Below are 20,559 nucleotides of genomic sequence, written 5' to 3' on the forward strand. Positions count from 1 at the left end.
GAGGTTTCTTCGTTATAGTTCTACGTAATAAAGGCCCAAGTACTTACTTGACACGTTTTTATCGAAAGTACAACATCTTATTTTACTCCCAGCTATCACGCCGAATAAAATACTACAGCTAACCACAAGCTTGGTGATGTGCGATCAGTATATCGAATCCCATCGTCGTTATTTCTAGATTTTTAGACTGAAATTCGCTATTTCTTAACTCAAATAGCTTTTGAGTTGCTTCACAATGCTAGGACAAAATCGAAAATTAGGTATTCCCTCCGGCAATGAAATTTCGCATCATTGGAGGGTAGGCTCATCATTCGAGTATGTGAGCATAAAATGTGCTATACAACATCCTGTTTACGTATCACTTGTTAAAAGATAAGGATTTTTTCATCCTTCCTATCACAATCTATATTTAAAATTTGTCCCAAGAGACATGCGTGATCTAAAACGTCACTGTAGATTCACCCTAGTTTTCAAAAACATTTAAAATAATTAAAAGCAGTGTAACCCAAAAGCGACATCAGCTTTGCACGAAAAGGGGCAAAACTAAAATGTGATCTGAAACACGCAAAACCAACTAAAGAAAAATCAATTGTAAAGAACTTTACTCGCGTTTGGTGATTAGCGCCATAGAACATTTTATTACATTTAATTTTATGTAATATCTGATGAATAACTCTAAGCATATTCCTGGATGAATATATCTTAAAAACGAATCTATTGATTTTACATGAAATATGAACGTGCAGTTTTTGAGTCCGAATAATCCATTTATAAGCATTTATGAAATCTATTTTACTAGGAAAGACTCTCTCCTCTTTGGGAAAACTTCTCTTACAACTTTCATAATTTGTTGAGCAATGTCATCTGTAGGTCTTAACAACCGTGGTAAAAGTTCGTTTTGTTTCTGCACTAACTATGTATGATAAACAGATATAGAAGAGATTACTATTGTAAAGCAGATGCGCATGTGCGATCATTTGGGTCTTGTGAAGACTCAATATAAATCAGGTGAATGCATATCAACGTCTTTCACAACCGGACACATTGCTTTTGGTGTCGCTTCAAAAAGTGTTCATGGGCATTTTCGACTTACCCAAATTCGTTGTTCATTGTGTGTGTGTGGGGGGGGGGGGGGGTGAAGTACAGTACAGAGTTATTGCACTAGTCAGCAAATTTCAAGCTCATTTTTATACATTGATTAAGTATACCTATACAAAGTGATACAAAGGATTACAAACGAATTTCTACACAAACGTTTCTATAAAGTAGTTTATTTTATACAAATTTTTCCTTGGATTTTATACTGCGGTTAGGACACCAACGCCAATGACTACGGTTAATTTACCATTTCGTAGAGCTTATAAGTCTTCATCGAATGCAAAACTTAGATATTTAGAATTTACTGGGTCATCCATTCACCTCATGCTTAAAAGAAATATGGAAGATTTTCGTTAGTGTGGACTGGAACAAAAATTGAATTCGAGACCTACATAAAACGAAGAACGAAACTCATTTTAGTTATTTTGTTCTTCGAATATAATCTTGTCACAGTGAGCGGAAGTTCAGCGTAGCGTGTAATGAAAAGAACTCAATGTGAACATTAGTTTATATATATAGGTGCTAATCTCACTTTCCTGGTAAAATGTCGCAATAACTTATATAACTATCAGTATGTAAAAAAAAAAAAAAAAAAAAAAAAAACTGACTAATTTTCCGTTTTTAGTGGATCTGGGTTGAGTCGAATTTGGTTCAATTCTTAAAGTCTGTTTAAAGTAATTATATTTTCAGTGTGTATTTAAATCATGTGTTGGACATGAGTACGGGTTAAGCTATTTACGTGAGTAGAGTTCGTCTCCTAAAGTATGAACATTTCACTTCTACTGTGTAATTTTTAAACGCCATATGAATTTCAGTTAAGGTGACTACAGTGACATACTCAACTCATTAGCAAATACGAGTAAAACTGAAAAGAGAAATGAGAGAATTATATTCAATATCTTTAAGAAGTAGTGAAAAACTATAGTGACCGCGACGACTCGTGAAGCCTGGGCTCTACACCAATCATAGAACTGCTTTCTCTTACGTGTGATGCATCGGATAAGTTCGGTAAGATTCGTGGAACTGCCCTCCGAATGCACACTTGAGAAAAAAATGAAACAGCAGAATTCAAACTTAGAAGACAAGGCAAACGAACAACCAGAAACAACATTTAAAGAACTATAATACGAACACTAACAATTATTCGAATTAAATGGTAAAAATAATATCAAAAATATAAAACAATAATAATAACAATAAAACGAAACTTAGTGGCTAACCATCAATACTGTACCTCAAATGTTCTCCGTATAGCCCGAGAGACGACACTGACAAAATTTCATGAAAAAGGGTTGACGACCGGGATACACCCTCGAGTTCTATTGGATACTGAAGTTGGTAGATCTAGGTTTAGCTTCACGACTCCTTGCGATCACTCTAGCTATACGGGAAGAACGAGCCTCAGTTGTTGCTGTTGTTTGTTGAAGATTAGCGGCTCTTTTCAGCATCGATGCTATATGAGACATGGATCTATAATTTAAGGTGGAAAACGAAGCACAGTAAAGCGTTCAAATTTCAATCATACCGGGAAACGAATTTGTGACCATGTGTACAGAGGGCACTCGCGTGAACCACTAGACTAGCAAGGAAGACAACAAAATTCCGGTTGGAGGTAGAAGGGTTAGGTACTTACCGTTTTCAGGTGATATGACTCTTGATGAGGAATCTGAAAAAAAATTATAAAATACATGAAAAAAACTGAAAAATAACTGTTAAAGTAACTGCAAATAAATGTTAAGAAGATAAAGAAAAAATCAATGGTAATTCAAATTATGCTGTATTGATCTTGGAAACTACAGCAAAGAACGTAAAAAAAGATAAGTATTAGGCAGGTAGACAGCATTATTAACAAAAAGAAACGAGAATGAATACAATGATACAAATGACCGAAGAGTATTTTGTGTGTCGTACAGAATTAAGGTACGTCCAAAGTATCGACCATCTGCAGGACGTATCTCCTATCTTTTCAATGTATTAACTAGGAACCGGTCATATCCAAAATTATTAAATCGACTTCGAGAGATGAACATGCAAACTTTGTCCAAAAGTAAATTGAACAGGTAATCAGAAGATGATTTGCATTTTTTTTATTATTATTATTACGGTATCTTGTTTTATTCATTGTACAGAGCACTTAGTTTTACTCTTTGAAAGTATGCTTCCGACAATAAAACTGTTGTCAACAATGAAAGAAACAATGTATCACAAGAATGTATGGATTATTTTCTAATGATTGATTCAATTTGTTTTTAGACAATAGGGGGCAGGCAGGTGGCTTAGTGGTAATGCACTTATCTTTGATGCGTGGGTTTCTGGTTCCATCCCTGGCTAAGTACCCTAAGAGCACTGTAGAAGTGTAATGCTTTACTAATGTGTTAAAAACATTTAATGAAAAAAACGAGGAAAAATAAATAGAAATGATAAGTTGTTTAAAAAGTGATAGTGCCTTAGTAAATGATAAGAAAAAAAAAACATTGAAAAGAGGAACATTAATATGTCATAACGACTTGTCCTGAAATAGAAGGTAATGAGACTTTTTTGTAAAAAAAAAAAAAAGAAAAAAGGAAAGAAAAGGTCATCATGTCTTTAATGTAAAAAAAAAACTGATAAATTTGGAAATATAAGGGGAAGAAAAAAAGGAGGAGGTCGGATACACACCAAACGTTGAGGGTGAATTGGAGTGAGTCATGTGCAAAGGACGTAACGACGAACTTTGGATGGGAGGTCTCTACCTTCACCTGTAAGTTTGATTACGTCTAGTAAAAGTTAGCTAAAAAAGACATTCTGAGCCTAAATTATTGTTCTCCTGACGTAACTCCTATTGTAAATTGTATTGTGCAATTAATCTCATTGTATACATAATGAAAAATAAATATTGTACCGAACATCTTGAGGTGAATTAGGGTTCTTTTACTTACTTCTCTAAAAAAAATATAATAATAATAATTAAAATCTACCTCTCATGCTTTAATAAAACAGCGTAAAATACGGGTTGGTGTAAATCAACTGCCATACCATACTCTACTTACTTAATTTAATCATTTTCATTAATCACTAAAATCTTCAAGGCTAAGTCTATACGCTTGCACAAGTTTGCATTTGTATGAGTGTAGACTTAACCATGGCTATAGCAAATTCGCTAGTTCAACGATTGCAAGCTTTTTTCAGACTTGACAATAATACAAAATATAAGGCTACCCTTAAAATTCCTTTAAATTCACACACGTGTCAAGCATGACTTAAAATGTACATTTGGCAAAGCCATATACAGAGAAAACCTCTAAGACTAATGGTAGGTTTCCATTTTAAATTAATCTTGTAGCTATTAAAAAAAATAAAAAAGAAAAAACTTTGCAATCCGATCTAGCCATGGTAGCTCGTTACGTATGAGGGATAGCGTCTCCCGGAGATCTCACTATACAAGGAGAGGGGAGGAAGGAAGCGGCCTGGTGTGGGACCTGTACGCCTGGTGTGAATGAGGAAAAGCCAGGAAAACCCCTCTCAGGATGACTGACCTGAAAAAGCGTTTTTACACTTTTCGACCGAGTGTCTTCACCGGGAATAGAACCCGGGACCGCTCGCACCGAAGACGAGAGCGTTAGCAACTACACTACGCGAGGTCACCCCAGGAATGTTGTAATGCAGGTCAAGTAATATACATAAAATATTTATTTTCGGTATACAAGAAACTAGCTACCTCCAAAAAAATGTCTCTGTTCCTCCCTAGGATCCTGTGAGCCGCTCACATCAGCTACAGCTGCTAGTTTACGGACCGAAATTTACGACATCATTTTACGGATCGAAAATACGCGCTGAAAATACGCTAGTATATATTGGCCTTGTCTTCACGCACGCACTTCGGTGCAAGTGAGTCGCGGCTCTGAGCTGGTATGAAGATCACCCCGCCTCAAGCGGGCTGCTGGCGGGGAAGAAAATAACACGCACACGCAGTCTTATGAAAGTTTTTCACACGTGAGCGTGAAGTCAGTTGCAATGAAGAAAAGTGTACATTTATTTGATACTCAAAGTTTTCTGATTTTGGTGTTACTCTGATGAAATGCCGACTTTATACTATTATTCAGTTTGTTAAACGAAGATATAGACACCCTTAAGTAATTTAAAAATTTCTTTAATCTTTTCTGTTTAGGCAACATACTGTTACAACTACAACCTGTATTTACGTTATTTATTTCATTTAATATGTAGGGCAAAAGTGTTTTAATGTACGCACTCGCTATACAATTAAAAAAAGAAGAAGAATAAAATGATATAATGCCATGAATAATCTTATTTTGTACATGTTATATTTTCAGTCCATATATATCAATGTTTGTTGATTAGTTGTACAATTACTATGATAAGAGTTCCGTCGCCAGACTTGTTTATCTATGCTTGTTAAAAATATAATGCAAGAGGACGCCATGTTATTATCCAGAAGTGTACTGAATCGCTGTGAAACAAATAACAAGTATTCTGAAATATAGTGTATTTAAATGATTACAAATAGTGTGTAATCAATGTATACTTATGTAGTAAGCAGCAGTTATATTTTTATATATGAGTTATACTGCAGAAAAAAAATGAACTGAGGCAAAATAAAACGTCCGTTATGCTATAAAATGAACATTCTTCTAGTCTTGATCGATTTATAGGATAAATCTACATTGTTCTTCTTCTTTTCCTCTCTTTCTTGCAATTTATCGCTAATATTAAAGCTGCAGCTTCTTCTGACTCTAGAATAGCTGCCATTTTCGTATCACAATCTTTTGAGCGGCTCAGAAGTATTGAATGCCTTTACGCCACGGTTCCGATGAGCAGCTCACGCGATCGGCTCATAAGATCCTAGTGTGAAGGCGACCTAAACTGACATCGTGACTGGTACACAATAATTAATATTTAAAGGGTTCTTTCTTTTAAAGCTGAATGTGACGCCTCATCTACCGCTCATAGCAGAACATTTCCCCTATAGTTCCAATGTATTTTCTACGGAGCAACATTGCTGATAAAATAATTCAATGAACTTAAGGATATCAATATTCAAACTTTGTCTAAAGACACGAAATAAAATAAAATCTTTCAGTCTAACGTCCCATGATTGTGCTTTTTAGGCTAAGGGACACGGATGTTTAAGGCAAGTGATTGATAATGAAAGAATTGATTGAATGAGACTGTGGGAGGAAAGGGGGTATACCGAGAAAACACACGAACGAGATGTTGGCCACCACGAACTTACCTAGCAAACAAGCACATCTACACTAAGTCTAAGGTGGCCCTTAATTTCCCTTGATAGATTTAACCTTAGAAATTCTCTCTGTGTATGGCTTTGCCAAGTGTAAATTGCAAGTAAATGTTATAATTTGCATTATTCGTTAGTGATCTCTGAGACTGTTCATTTTAAAGACAAATGTCTTAGCGAAGGCATTATAGTTGCCCCAAAATCCTAGTAACATATATATAGGCTACACCTATATGGTAATTTTAAGCTTTCGTGTTTCCTTCCAAGGATATCTTAAGTATCTATTGACTGATAGTCATAATTCGTATTACTTTTAATTTTTTGATGCGAGCAATGAAGTAACAAATAGCGTATTATAGTCTTGTAATCTGTCACAAAAAATGTATTGTGAGCAAATGCAATATCTAACAACACTTACATGTGTAGAAGTGCTGCCATTTGTTGTTCCTGTTTCTCTTCATTGCGACTATATTACGTTCCTCGCAAGCACTTACACATAAGTTACGCCAAACTTTGATATCCCTAATAAGAGTCATGTCCGTTTAGTAAGAAAGAAAATGTTTTGTAAAAGTAATTTGTTCGGCAACTGCATATAAACCGACACCAGCTGTGTATTGCTGTACTGACTCATCATCACATCAAGTAGTTGATCTAATCATTACCATTTTAACACTTAATAATTTGAAAGTGCAATAGAGTTGAAGTAGCAAGAGTTATGTGTCAAAATTTAACAAAACTCGGGTGACAGAGAACAATTGTGCTGAATTAATGCAGCCATCATTATTATGTGTAGGAATAGTAGAAGGAAAAAAATGGATATAAAGAGGAATGCTATAATTGATGGACGGTAAAAAGAAACAATTCTTATGTTTCCGATGATTAGCGATATAACTTTACTCGTGCAAACTTCTCAGCTTGAGGACAGGTGATTTTCCATAATGGCATAATATTCATGAAGAACGTGATGATGATTACTATGTTTATGTTCTTAGGAAAATAATCCAGGATAAATACAATAAGAGTGTTCGAAGCATGCATATATATATATATATATATATATATATATATATATATATATATATATATATATATATATATATATATATATATATATATATATATGTGTGTGTGTGTGTGTGTGTGTGTGTGTGTGTGTTTCTTGTACATCGTATCGCAGCAGCTTCACTGGGATTCTAAGACGGGCATAATTTTGCAAGCTGTTCTCCTGAACAATGTACGAGCAACGAATGCCTGGAATTTTGGCATTATCGAATACGCAAAGTTGTATACATCAAAAGCACTCCGAATAGTTTTCATCTTGAACAGAATATAACAAGTGTAGACTACGAACAAAACTTCGGAACACGAGGAATTCCATTTTCATTAGAAACATGCTGTGTGAATAACAAAGCATTTGGGGTGAAATTCCAGGGCCAGAGAGTGCACACAATGCAGCTTTCCAGCCTGGAGATTCAACGGCCTATTGTATTCTTGCTAAAGATCCGTTGTGTCATGCCGAGGAAGAGAACAGAGCATCTCCAGGTTTCAGCCGACCCACTGGTCTGGTTCCCAGTGGGCTGGTTACCAACTCACGACGTTGCAAAGGAGCTAAATTCATCATCATTTAAAAAAGCCAACAGGAAGTGTTGCTAAATCAAGAATGATCTCATGACAATATGCTTTATGTTATCCTTTTGAAACCATGTACTTATTCATTTCCTTTATAGATTTTATGTCTGATCCTAACCCTCAATCTTTTCTTCCACTTGAGCAATTTCATTTTCAAGTTTCCATATTGCCTTTAGAAACATAGAGGAAAGTAACTGGCCAGCCTATCCACGATCCAGAGATCACTTGCAATAGTGGCTCAGAGTTACTATCCTAGATGGGACTCGCGCTCACAAATCTCAATGGGGCTCACGCTAGTTAGACTCACACTACCTCGAGCTCGAGCTCATTATCCTCAATGAGACTCGTTCTAGCTCGATCTCCTGCTCACTATCACCATTGGAGTTTGCTCATTCGGACCTGAACTCTCGTTTGCTTACCAGTTATAGGCCTCTGGCTTATATGGGCTAGCCCTAACATTCTTTATAAAGCTCGGAAGCCGACTTTCTGAATTTCGACACCTGTGTCTTAATTTAATAGTTTAATGCCTCCCTTAGCTAGTTAAAGTAAATGGGTTAGAATCTGTTTCATGTAGAAAGACAGAAAGACACTGAAGCATTTCTTTATTATGAATAATCCAGATAAATAACGAATGCTTGGATAGCTAATGCATGCTTCAAATAGTTTATAGAATTGTAAGACAGATCATGTTAGCGCAAAATAAAATGATATGAAATGAAATCTTCAAGTTTTACGTCACACGATTACGCCGACTAGGCTAAAGGAAACGGTGATGATTAGAAATGAATGAAATGGCGGAATGAAGAAAGAGGGAGGAAACGGGTAAACCCCACTGCGAAAAACCCATTATCCAGACAGCGGTATATTGTACAAAAATAAGGAATCCATATGTTTACTACGGAATACTCTACGGAACATACATTATCCATATGCTACATACGTACTGTCTTTCTACCGCTTAAGTGTTACATTATGCAGCTGTAGGATATTTAACAGTCTTTCGTATATTACTACGTACGTATGTTACATACGTCAGGTATATGTTATATACAGTATATCTACCTGTATATGACATCCTTACCCTATATACAGTCATACGGAAAATACGCATAGATGGAACACTTATAGGAAAGGATTGTAAAACATACAGTTTTCAGTTATACCTTTGCTGCAGGATGTTATATATAGTCGTACTTTAAGTCCAAAAACTACAGGATTTACGCATGTAACGTACGTTTTACGTACGTCACATAGTTTTTCTCTGTTTCCGAGAAAACTCACACACAAGGTGTTAATCCACAAATCTCACTTAACGCAAGCTGGGATCGAACCAAGGACCCCATACACCAGAGGTGAACTCTTTACCACTGAGTCACCGCGGCCCTAGTGCAAAAAAAAATCAACAACTGATACTAATTGGGAATAAGGACTGGAAAATGTATTTATTGGGCTCGAAGGCGATTCAGCCCGAGGATATCGTTCGTGAGTATGGCATCTTCTTCTTAATCTACTAGCTTAATGTCTTCCTTAGCTACGCCACGTAAATTGGTTAGAACTTTTTTCAGGTAGATCACTTTAGACAAAATGCAACTACGGACCCCATAATTTCTTAAATTTAGAGCCTCGTATTTTCCTTATTTTGCAACACTGATAACCCGCCTTTTGTTAACTTTCTTTCAAGTTTTATACGAATTGTTTTAATGCCAGAATATGATATACGTTCGATTTGAAAAATTATAAGTTTGTGTTGAGATGGCAACAGCAATGGTCGAAGTGAGATGGTATGCGGTGGTATGCCATACCGCCTCTGGTTTTTCAGTGATGAAGGCATACCGCCTCTGGTTTTTTAGTGATCAAGACATACCGTCACTGGAGAGCAGATGCTAAGTACCTTTAATAAATATATTTTTATACACAAAAATTGACGAATATCTTTAGACGTAAAAATATTCTACGTGTATTTTTATTTATGCAGAAATAATTTATAAGTTGACAACACCAACATTTGTATGTTTTTTCCTACCTTTTGTTTCTAAAATGAGGTGTCTTCAAAGAAATTCATGTAGTTTATATTTTGATGTGCCATACTGAAATTTCCTTCTTATGTATGTGTGTCGTTTCACCTTAATGCATATAAATGTCTTGTTTTAAGGATAGGGGATTTAGGGATTGTTTGCTGTGCGAGTCGGCTCTTCCGGGGGTTTGGATCACAGACAAAGGATATACAGACCGCAAACTTCCAATATGTGCAATTGAAATCAGTTTTTATCGTCTGCACAGCGAAAGAGCCAATCAGCGCTCGGGTGGGTGGAACGATGTGTCGTCCCGGGTGAGATGGCGCTGCCATCGGTCTGTGAACGTGACGTCATGGGTTGTCATAGTAACCAGGGGATTGTTTTCGTCTGCTTTGAATCACAAGTGTTAGACGCAGTGCAGAATGATTAGCTAGCTTGTGTTCAGCTTTTCTTGTACTGCCTCTGGATTTGACATTCCTTTACAGCTTTATATATATATATGTATATATATATATATATATATATATATATATATATATATATATATATATATATATATATATATATATATATATATATATATATATATACTAGCAGCGTTCACCCCGCTTCGCTGCGGTCACCCCGGAACGCAATAAACTTTGTTACTTAGATAATTTTTACTTTTTCGCTTTCAAGTGATTGCAGTAAATGTTAACATTATAGCGCCTGTCATTTATGTTAACCCGCCGAGTGACACGGTCATGCGGGTTGCATATAAATACGTTTATTTTTACCTATGATGAATAACTAACAAAGGATTTGTACGTTATGGACACTTGAATGGTCAATTATCTCAAGACACTGGTAATTAAAAATTAAAGTGATATGATAAAAACCATCTAGGGTCCAAATCCTAATAACCCCCCAAAAATGAAAGAAATTGGTTCAGCCGTATTAGCGTGATGAGGGAACAAAGGATTTTGTACGTTCTCTTTTATATATAAGATATATATATATATATATATATATATATATATATATATATAAATCAGATTTTTCTTTTTTTCCCTTTTTAATCGAGTTCACTGAAAATGCCCAAGTTCTGCAAAATACGTCAACATAAAAAGCTGTTCCCCAAATGCAAGTAAAGGAGCCAAAGAGTAATAGTTTTAAATAAAAATATAGAAATTCCTCCTGTGGCTGCGAGTGTGTGCACAGACAAAGGATATCCTTTGTCTGTGCTCGCAGCCACACTTCCACCACGTGCTAGTATCCTAACCCGTGCCCAGTGAGACAAAGCCTCGAAGGTGGCGTCAGATCGACTGATTAGTTCCGTCGTCGTTGGTGCGGAGGCGCTACTGTTCCCGAAATTTCCAGTTTGCCGCGGAGTTTGCGGTCTGTATATCCTTTGTCTGTGGTTTGGATTACCCCTCAGTCGATTGAGAGGTCGAGGAGTTTTCCTGCAAGAAATTGTTAATATAAAAACTCGGTTTTTGAGCATTTTCGTGTATAATTCTTTATAATACAACATAAAGGGATATATTTATATTTTTCAGAAAGTCGTTGACGGGAATTCAAAATCTCCACGTTCCTCCGTCGTAACTATAAAGAAGCTCTCCCATGGTTTCTTGTCATTATGCAAATAGAAGTGCAATCTTTTAGACAACATACCCTTAGTGTATTTCAACATTTAGATAACCGGTATGTCGAGTCAAAATCGTAATAAAACACACCGCCTCTGCTTTTTTTTTCCACTTTGAACTCTGGGCAGCACTGATTGTGTTACAAACTGCCGTGTTCTTGGTCACGTGTCCTCTTCGCGTAGGTATCGGGTTACCTGCATACATTTTTCATTTTATGCTTTTTTTCGGCGTTTTTTGAGTATTAATCGGCACAATCTTACTCGTTCAGTTGGTATATCTATTTACGTAATAAATAAACAAGGCATTTCCGCAGAGAGTGACTATCACCACGATGATTAGCGATCCACAATTAGTCAGGGTACTAATTTTCATAAATATCTAGCTGTCACGGTTCTCATACGTCACTTGTCAGAATAATACTACTTGAAAAGTTGAGTTAGCTTTACACTACATATACCTAAAGGACACGACAGGATAAAAATTTGAAATTTATTCAAATATTAAGGATAGCTTTCTGCATTTATTGTTACATTTCTTGCAGTTCATTTTAAACTAAATGCCATCAAGAATAAAATATATTTATTAAACTGTTATCTGATTATTTTGATACTCAACGGGTTCTGATCTATGGATATCCTTATATCCACAAATATTCATAAAAGAAAACTGGGCGTTCTAAAATGTTAATTTCTTTTTCGAAAAATGTCTTCTTTCTTTTCCTCTTTCATTTGGTTTCTCTATTTAAACTATTATCAGTTGTCAGACTATACGCTTCGTAAAAGGGTTTGGTTAGTCATAATAGAGATGGAGTGGGTCAGTGGGTCGTGGGTCAAGATTTGTGAGTGGATCAGTGGGTCGTGGCTGAACAGGGCGTGAGTTGCTGTGACCCACCAACCTACTCTGACCCACCGACCCACTCTGCTCAGTGCATTGTAGACAACATCTTCTGAACACTAGAGAATTTGTCTACGTTTTAATTTCAAGGCTTCAATTTCTCTTTCTTTTTATTTGTTTCTATTTACTTACCTGAGATGAGCATATCTAAGTAAAAAAAAAAAAAAAAAAAAAAAATTCAGGCACTTTGATATTTGTAATTATAATAACAGTAATATGACTTACTACTTAGCTTTTGAGACACAGTCGAATATTTTACATTGTTTTTCTTTCTTCTTTTTTATTCTTTTACGCTGGATTACGTTACTTTGATTTGAGACTTCCAAATTTCATCCTATTTTCCACTCAAAAGTATATGTAATTCAACAAGAAATAATTATATATGATAATTAAATTGAAATTCATCGTAATGACAAACCCTTTACCATTTTAGATTGTGAAGGTCAGATCCATCGGTAATGTAACAGAACGGTGCTTGAGCAATTGACGATAGACTCCGATTAGTGATAATTTCACACCCATGGGTCAGAGTCGATGAGGATGGGTTTGGATGGATGGTGGGTCACAACGGGTAGTGGGTCGTGAGTCATAGTGGCTCACCGTGGGTGGTGGGTCAAGTTTTCTCTGACCCACGCCATCTCTGCATTCTACACAACATGAAAATTCAAGTTCGAATTTTTAACAACAATGCTTTTTTCCTCACTCTCCATTTCCTACTTAAGTGTTCATAAGCAATGGATTTTTATTATATTTCAGATTTTATTTCAGTGGGACAAAATTTTCCCAATTAATATTAAAACCCGAGGTGCTAGTACATGTCTACCACTTCAAGTATTAGTAGAAAGATTAGAGAGAAAATAGAAAATATTTTTGGTATGCTTAATCGACTGCAGAAAATCGTTTCTCGCTATCTATTACCATTTTTATTCTCTAGCTATCAACGTTAAGATCGGAAGTGATTGATTTATGCCACTTACGGTTCCAATAGAGCAGCGTTTCCCAACCTTTTTCAACTTGCGGCACACTACGGGTGTTACTTGTACTCTCGCAGCACAGTTATAGATATTATTTGTAAATATAAAGCACAGTGGTATTTTTTCTGTGATTATTGATCTTCTTCTCACAAGAAGAAAGCTCGAACACTGTTTTTTTCCCCATGGTAAATCATTATGCTTATTTTTCATTCTAATTTAAAAATGGAAAACAATTGCAATGAAATATTGGACTCAAGTTTTTTTTTTTTAAAAAAAATACGCTTTCTTTTTAAAAACTATATCCAACCTTTTACTAAGAAGGACGATCACTAAATAACGAACGAAGAAACACATCTCATATACTTTTAAAACACAAATGTAGGTACTTTGTCGAAAGGAATGAATGATATTTTAAATTTTCAAGTTACGAAATAGTCTGCAACAATAAAGAGGCAATAATGGTCATAACAATGACAACAAATACTTTCTTCAACATTAGAAATGTACGTACAGAACGATAACACTGTACAAAACTTAAAATTATAGATTCATATAATGTGAACTACAAGTATATATTTTTCCCTACATTTTACAATTTGATTTCTCTAAAATTAATAATTTTGTTTCGATTCCTCGCGGCACACCAGGGGCCCATTCACGGCACACCAGTGTGCCGCGGCACACCGGTTGGGAAACGCTGCAATAGAGAATTAAGACAGAAGATGGTGTCTACTCTTAGAACGCTAGGTCGATTCGCAAAGAAAGTCCTCGCTATCTCTTATTGTTTTGTACTATTAGTTTATCTATGAATTCTTCTACGTGGATAATTTCATGCTCTGAAGCCTTCTCCGAGCACTTAGACACGTGCATACATCGTTTCTTAAGGGTAGGGACATGCCGAAGATACGTCGCGATCGAGGTCGAGGTTTAAGTCGCGGTCGCTACCTCGATGTCTAGGTCGCGATGGATGAAGGGCGCACATAGCGAGGAGGTCGCACTCTCGCAATTAAGTTCACAGTTTAAGGAGAAACACTGCTGTGACGCATATGAAATTATTCCGTCAGTGTATAAAAATCACTGCGAAACTACATTTTGAAATTGAAAGGACCAAACAGTTTATAAATAGGGATAGACGCGAGACGAGATATGAGAAATTCAGCAGCCTCGTCTCTTGTTTCGCAAAAATATTTGAGTCTCATCTCTTGTTCATCTCTATCAATATTCTAAATCAAAGACTTTTACCTTTTATTCAATTTTCTATGAAGAAATGCCCTCTTTCTCCACTCAAGCGAGAAATCGTTTCGCAGTAAAATTTAATAAATAAATAAATCATGTATGTCTTCAGGTTTCGAGGTGGAGGGGATATTAACTACAGCAAATGAAGTTTCGGCACTGCAATTCCATTATTCGACGTTTCCTCTGACGTGTCTGTCTTTACAGATATTTGTTCTCCTTATAACAATAACAAATTTGGAAGAAATCCTTTTTATTAATCTCGGAAATGGAGGGAGGGGGCGTGGAGTTTTTAAGCATAGATATGATTAACGGTAGCTTCTTTTTTTCTTTAAAAATTTAACAATTTACGGACTTCAGCTCGAAAGTCCCCTCCCTGTGACTGCCACTGCCTTATATAATAACAAGCTACAGCATAATTCTCAAGTAAATAACTTATCTGACATTCCTATTTCAGTTGCTATTTGCTTCCATTCTCTATTTAAAACGTGCCTATTATGATGTTGTTTGTGTTTCTTATTCCATATTGCTGGAACATTCCTCATTAGTTCTATTAATACGTCTTTCATAATCAAATATAATAGTGCAGCAAAACCTCTCGAGCATACTCTCGACACACACACACAATCCTCTGCAGAAGAAATTCTAAACAGTTGAAGACTTTATTCTGTGCAGCGCTTCAGGGAAAGCCAATGAGAACACGAGCCACAGCGATGCTTCCGCTGAACATCGATGTAAAAACAAATTCAGTTGTTCATCATCGCGACCACTAATTCACCCTCGCGGCCGACCTATAGGTCGCGATGTAGCGTACATCTTCGGCATGCGCTTACCCATTTGAATCAATGAGTTGTGCCAGTTTCGAGGGTCCTACCGCCACTTAAACCCCGACCTCGATCACGAGGTATCTTCGGCATGTCCCTACCCTAAGACATGAATACACAATATATATCGGGTGTTGCAAAAAAAGTGTTACAACTCTTGGGAGGTGACTCCTGCCACTGAGACAAGAAAAAAAGTTCTCTTGAACTTTCGGCTATCGGACATAGTTTCGGATCTACAAGGTGTCGAAAGCGTGGGAAAATGATTTTCGGACGCCAATAGTTCGGAAACTACCCAACGTGAAGAGGTCGGGTAAAAAATTCACTGAAGAAGTCCCACCTGCTGTATTGAATTTTGCATGTTTCACAATTCTACCATGCACGCGCAAGGTATTCCCCAAAGGAACGTAAGGAGTCCCGGATAATCTGTCAAATGAAAATTAGTCTAAATGGATATGAATTGATAGGTTTTCTACCAGGTAACAATCATTCGTTTGTATTAGGTCGATATCTGGAACAAATACAAAATGGCGGACACCTTCATGCCCGTTGTGTGTGGTTGCATAATCGCCAGGTACGGATGCTGGCCAACAGTGACGTTCTGAGTATTAAGTGTAGCGAATTTGTACTCAAATGCTCTAGAAAGACATCTGGAGTGTCGGTAGAGCACAACAGATGAAGCAGGGTGATTCACATGTGTGGAAACACTTAACGAAAAATGTCCAGAAATGCACTCGTACTCCGTAAAAGTGAGTTCAAAGCGTCGGAAATGTAAGGAATAGTATCAATAACATGAAAGCCATTGCCAATTCACCAATATTATTCCATCAATCCGATGCAATATGATCAGCACGCTTGCATACCGATAAGGGTGCAACAACTGAGGCCAAGTTGAAATTGTGCAAGGGGATTCACAAAGAAACTGGATAAACTAGATGAATGTCACTAGTGGGATCGCATAATCGATATTGAAATGTGGCCAATGTGTGTGTTGATATCGACATGTAGCTAATGAACAAATGTCAACATATCCCACTACTGCTGGGACACCGTCCCACATGCGAAACTACTAATGCTACTAATGCTTGGAGATCCAATGTTCGATCCCGACTCCGTAGCCACACAAAATGGTTTGTTGTGGGCTTGCAATCTGATCGCTGCTCTAGGCTTGAAAGAGGAAGAAGTGATGCACTTAGTAATCTATAGTGCCCATAATTAGTGCTTGATTATCGTGTGGTATGAATATAAGACCAGAAGCTGACTTCCAAGACGAGGTCGAAACATGTAAGTAGCCAGTAATGGAGTTCAATGCGTAAGTAATAAATTTACTCTTAAGGCAGTTCTAAGTGATATAGCCCAAGGCTTATCTTACGCCTGGAATATTATTTTAAATCACCTTGCTGATAGGGTACAGCGGGGTAATTTGAATAATTTCAGACATTTTCTCATATATCTCGGAAACTGTAATTGGTATTCAAATATAAAATTGTGAAAAAAACCTTTGAACCTTACTATTACTTAACAATTTTTCTTACGATAGTATCTGAGATACATCATTATGAAATTTGGGTATTCAATTTCCCCGCCGAAATTTGGAAAAACGTAAAAGTGAGGGGCAATTTGAATAACGAGTGGGGTAATATGAATAACCAACAAAATAAACAAGTCTTATAGAAATAATGTGTAAACTATTTAATAGTTAGATTGCAATTTCTACGGTAATTGAAATATGCTAGTTTTGAATGAAAAGAAGTAGGCCTACATAAATTGTAAATATGCGTCACCTATAGCTATCTTTTTGAATGTAGGCCTACACTAAAAAAAAATATTCAGAACAGTGTCTAAGGCAAAGAACCGTAATTGGTTAATTCATCTTCCATCGTTCGTATTTAACGACAACGACAACAGATAAACTGTTTTCGACCTTCTGTACCGACACAGACTTCGCAGAACTATGTCTTACAACACTGGCAACAAATCCAGTCTCCCTTTCTAGCAGAACGTTCTGAATAGTAATTAAGAAGGCAAAAACAGCAATTCCTTGTTTGACTTTCATTGCCTGCAGCCATCTTTAGACTTAGGCCTACACTTTCGTCACTGGAAGGGGTAGAGGATATCAGTTTCTTTCGAGCATTCATTTGTTTTTTTCTCGGCAGGTTCTGTATTAGCACTCTTCTTTCTTGTAGTGTCATTGGATTTTGTTGCACCCGATGCTTGCGTCTTTCCTCGGAGGTGTTTTATTCTCATTGCCCGAATATTTTCAGAAGTTGAGTGGTATGATTTTCCTGCGACACGACGTCTCTTCTGCACACAAACTTTTTCAGGGCTGGGAGGCACTTGTTGTATGGGTTAGTCTAATTTCACTGCTATTCAAATTGCCCCGTTTTGAATTATCCAAATTGCCCCGCAGTCGACGAATACTCCATTCAGAACGTGGTATGAAAACTGCTGATTAGTTGACGCCAGTGTACAGTATATCAATGCTCCACATGCTACTGATACTATTATAATCCAGAGCGGTTTCATTTTATCCAGTTAATAAGAAGGAAAGCTTAAGGAAACAACGTTGAAAATTATAATGACCTAAAAATACACACATTCGTACTTACCTTGCAGCAAACAAAAAATCGTATAAGCCTTCAGAACCGAAGGAATAGTTTGTATTTCTGAGAGCGATTCTGCAAAACATCAGCTACAAATCCACCGCAGGTTCACTAACATGGCGAGCCACGTTTCCACTCCAGCTGGCAAAATGCTTAATATTATTCAAATTCCCCGCCTATTCGAATTACCCCGCTGTACCCTATAATGATTTTCTTTATAGGTCAAACAAAATCTATATTATTTAATAAAACTCTATTAAACTAACTTTTAGGGCACACAGAGTTTGACCCTGGTTTAGCAAATAAGCAGTAGCGACCAACAAATTCCATTTTGTTGTATGTATAGCTTATGTAAATAAACAATCACCATCGTTATAAGTTTTCTCTCTTATTCCATTTTGCAATTCTTAAATAAGTTTAACAAAGGGTTGTAAAAACTAGTAAGTAGCATTATATTAGCGAAGGTTCATCAAATAGTTTGTAAAATAATTACGTCCTTATTTATAATGAAGTTGCAGGAGCTTATCGCCCAGCTTCGTTAAAAAGAAGACGCATATACGGTTTATTGCATTGTAGATAGCATACCCCACAGGGAAATCAAGTCATATGTCACACTCTATCACTGTACTACCACACCGACCCTAATAAAAATAGTAATATTCTAAAACAAGAAACATTATCTTGTTTTAAGAATAACAAATGTGAAATGCATAGACAACAGTTGTACAAAGTTTTGTTTTGATGAAAAGAACAGATCTTATGTCTCATTTGATCAAGTTTTAAATATGCTTCCAAAATCTAATTTGTTGATAAAGGGTGAAATAATATACTATAAAGTTCCAGAACCAATACCCGTGTTTGTAAAGAACAAAAGAGCTTTGAAGCGAATCCATTTGCCCCCTACAAGACTGTCAAACCAATTTAGATACCTACCTTTCTAATGAAAAGAAAAAAAAATGTGATTTATCATTATAATTTGTTTTTAAGCCTCATGGTAAATGTTTCGATGTAACCTAACGTAGACGTTTTTGGTAGTTATGTTTACTTATGTTTGATTTTGTTTCTTTCAGCAAATTCATGTTTCTTTGAGTTAATATAAAAGTATATTCTTCATTGTTTAACCTCAATAACAATAACCACGTATTGAAATCTTAATAACTGAAGTTTGTTCATTTCCTTGCATAAATCTGTAATTATCCCGCACGGGACAACATTTGTATACCTCATGAAATAAATAAGAAGGACAATAAACAAATTTAATAAGTACCACTAACAGACTAATAATAATTTTACTTTGGAGCAAAAGTTTCAATACTTTATCTTCTACAATTACAAAGGAAACACGACAAATACATGTTTTCCGTTACGCACGGGACAGCAAAACATGACATGAGAAAACTACGATTTTTGCCTACCAGAATAAAACATTAATTAAAACAAAATTGTCAAATTTTTGCCAAAGGTCCACTTCATATTTTTTGCTATTGTTCATATAATTACAGATTTAGAATTTAGTTTGAACATTATTTGAAAATTGGGATATGTGAACAGCATTGAGCATGATGTAGAACAGATAAAGTTTAGGTGGTCAAAACCTTGTAAATATATTTTACAAAAAGATTTTAAATATCTCAGTATATAATTACACTATTTCTTAATTGAAAAACATGAACATCATAGTTTCAAATTGATTTTGAAAATTTACTGACATTGGACCTCTTGCCAGAGAATTGCCCTTTTGCTCTATATTGAGTAACGTTAAAATTGGGCATAGCTGGTTTTTAACAATTCTGTAGGATGGATTACTTCCATCAGCAAAATCCATTCCTAACTTCTGATGCTATATATCGTGGTCAAAATTGATGGTGATCCATCAAGTAGTCTTGAGATGTGTCTCTCGAACTGACGGACACACGGGCAGATACAAGTTTTTGGTAAACTTACATAAAAAATCAATCACATGGATGATAGTATATACCCTACGCGATCAACAGAACTCATCCGATCTTGACAAAAGTTGATTTGCATAGTACGTAAGTGTAATATTTCGCTGCACAGACCTTGGGTTTCCCAATTATGAGCAACCAAATTTCGGATTTGGAACTGAGAGTACATTCCGTAGTAGTCTTCGTAAAAATCTCTATGTAGCAAAGCAAAGAAAGAGAAAAAAGCAAAAAGTCATTATAACTACTATCCCTATTAACGGAAAGTAAATTCCAAACTTTGCGTTGCCTTGACGCATAGTGTTACGGAATGTTCTCGTTAGTTACATTTTCAAAAAAGAAAAAAAATCACTAATTGCTATTATAAACAAGAGGGAAAAGATGGAACAGACTCCCCCCCCCTCAAAAAAGAAAGAACTCACAGCCAAGAATAAACTACACCTCGTAATTTCACGTACATTGTCAGATTATTAATGAAATATTTATTT

The 20,559-nt window shown here is 36.0% G+C and overlaps 1 protein-coding gene across 3 annotated transcripts in view; it reads right to left on the bottom strand.

Moving 5' to 3' along the window:
• Nucleotides 1–20,559, bottom strand: part of LOC145673925 (uncharacterized) — a 1,349,238-nt gene that overhangs the window by 331,728 nt on the left and 996,951 nt on the right. For all 3 annotated transcript variants that reach the window (XM_081743738.1, XM_081743740.1, XM_081743739.1), the window contains one exon: nt 2,732–2,764. In XM_081743738.1, the coding sequence (XP_081599864.1) occupies nt 2,732–2,764 (33 nt within the window). The remainder of the gene's footprint in view (nt 1–2,731; nt 2,765–20,559) is intronic.

This window comes from Thermobia domestica, chromosome 17, assembly GCF_964235325.1.
Source record: "Thermobia domestica chromosome 17, izTheDome1.hap1.1, whole genome shotgun sequence".
NCBI lineage: Eukaryota > Metazoa > Arthropoda > Insecta > Zygentoma > Lepismatidae > Thermobia > Thermobia domestica.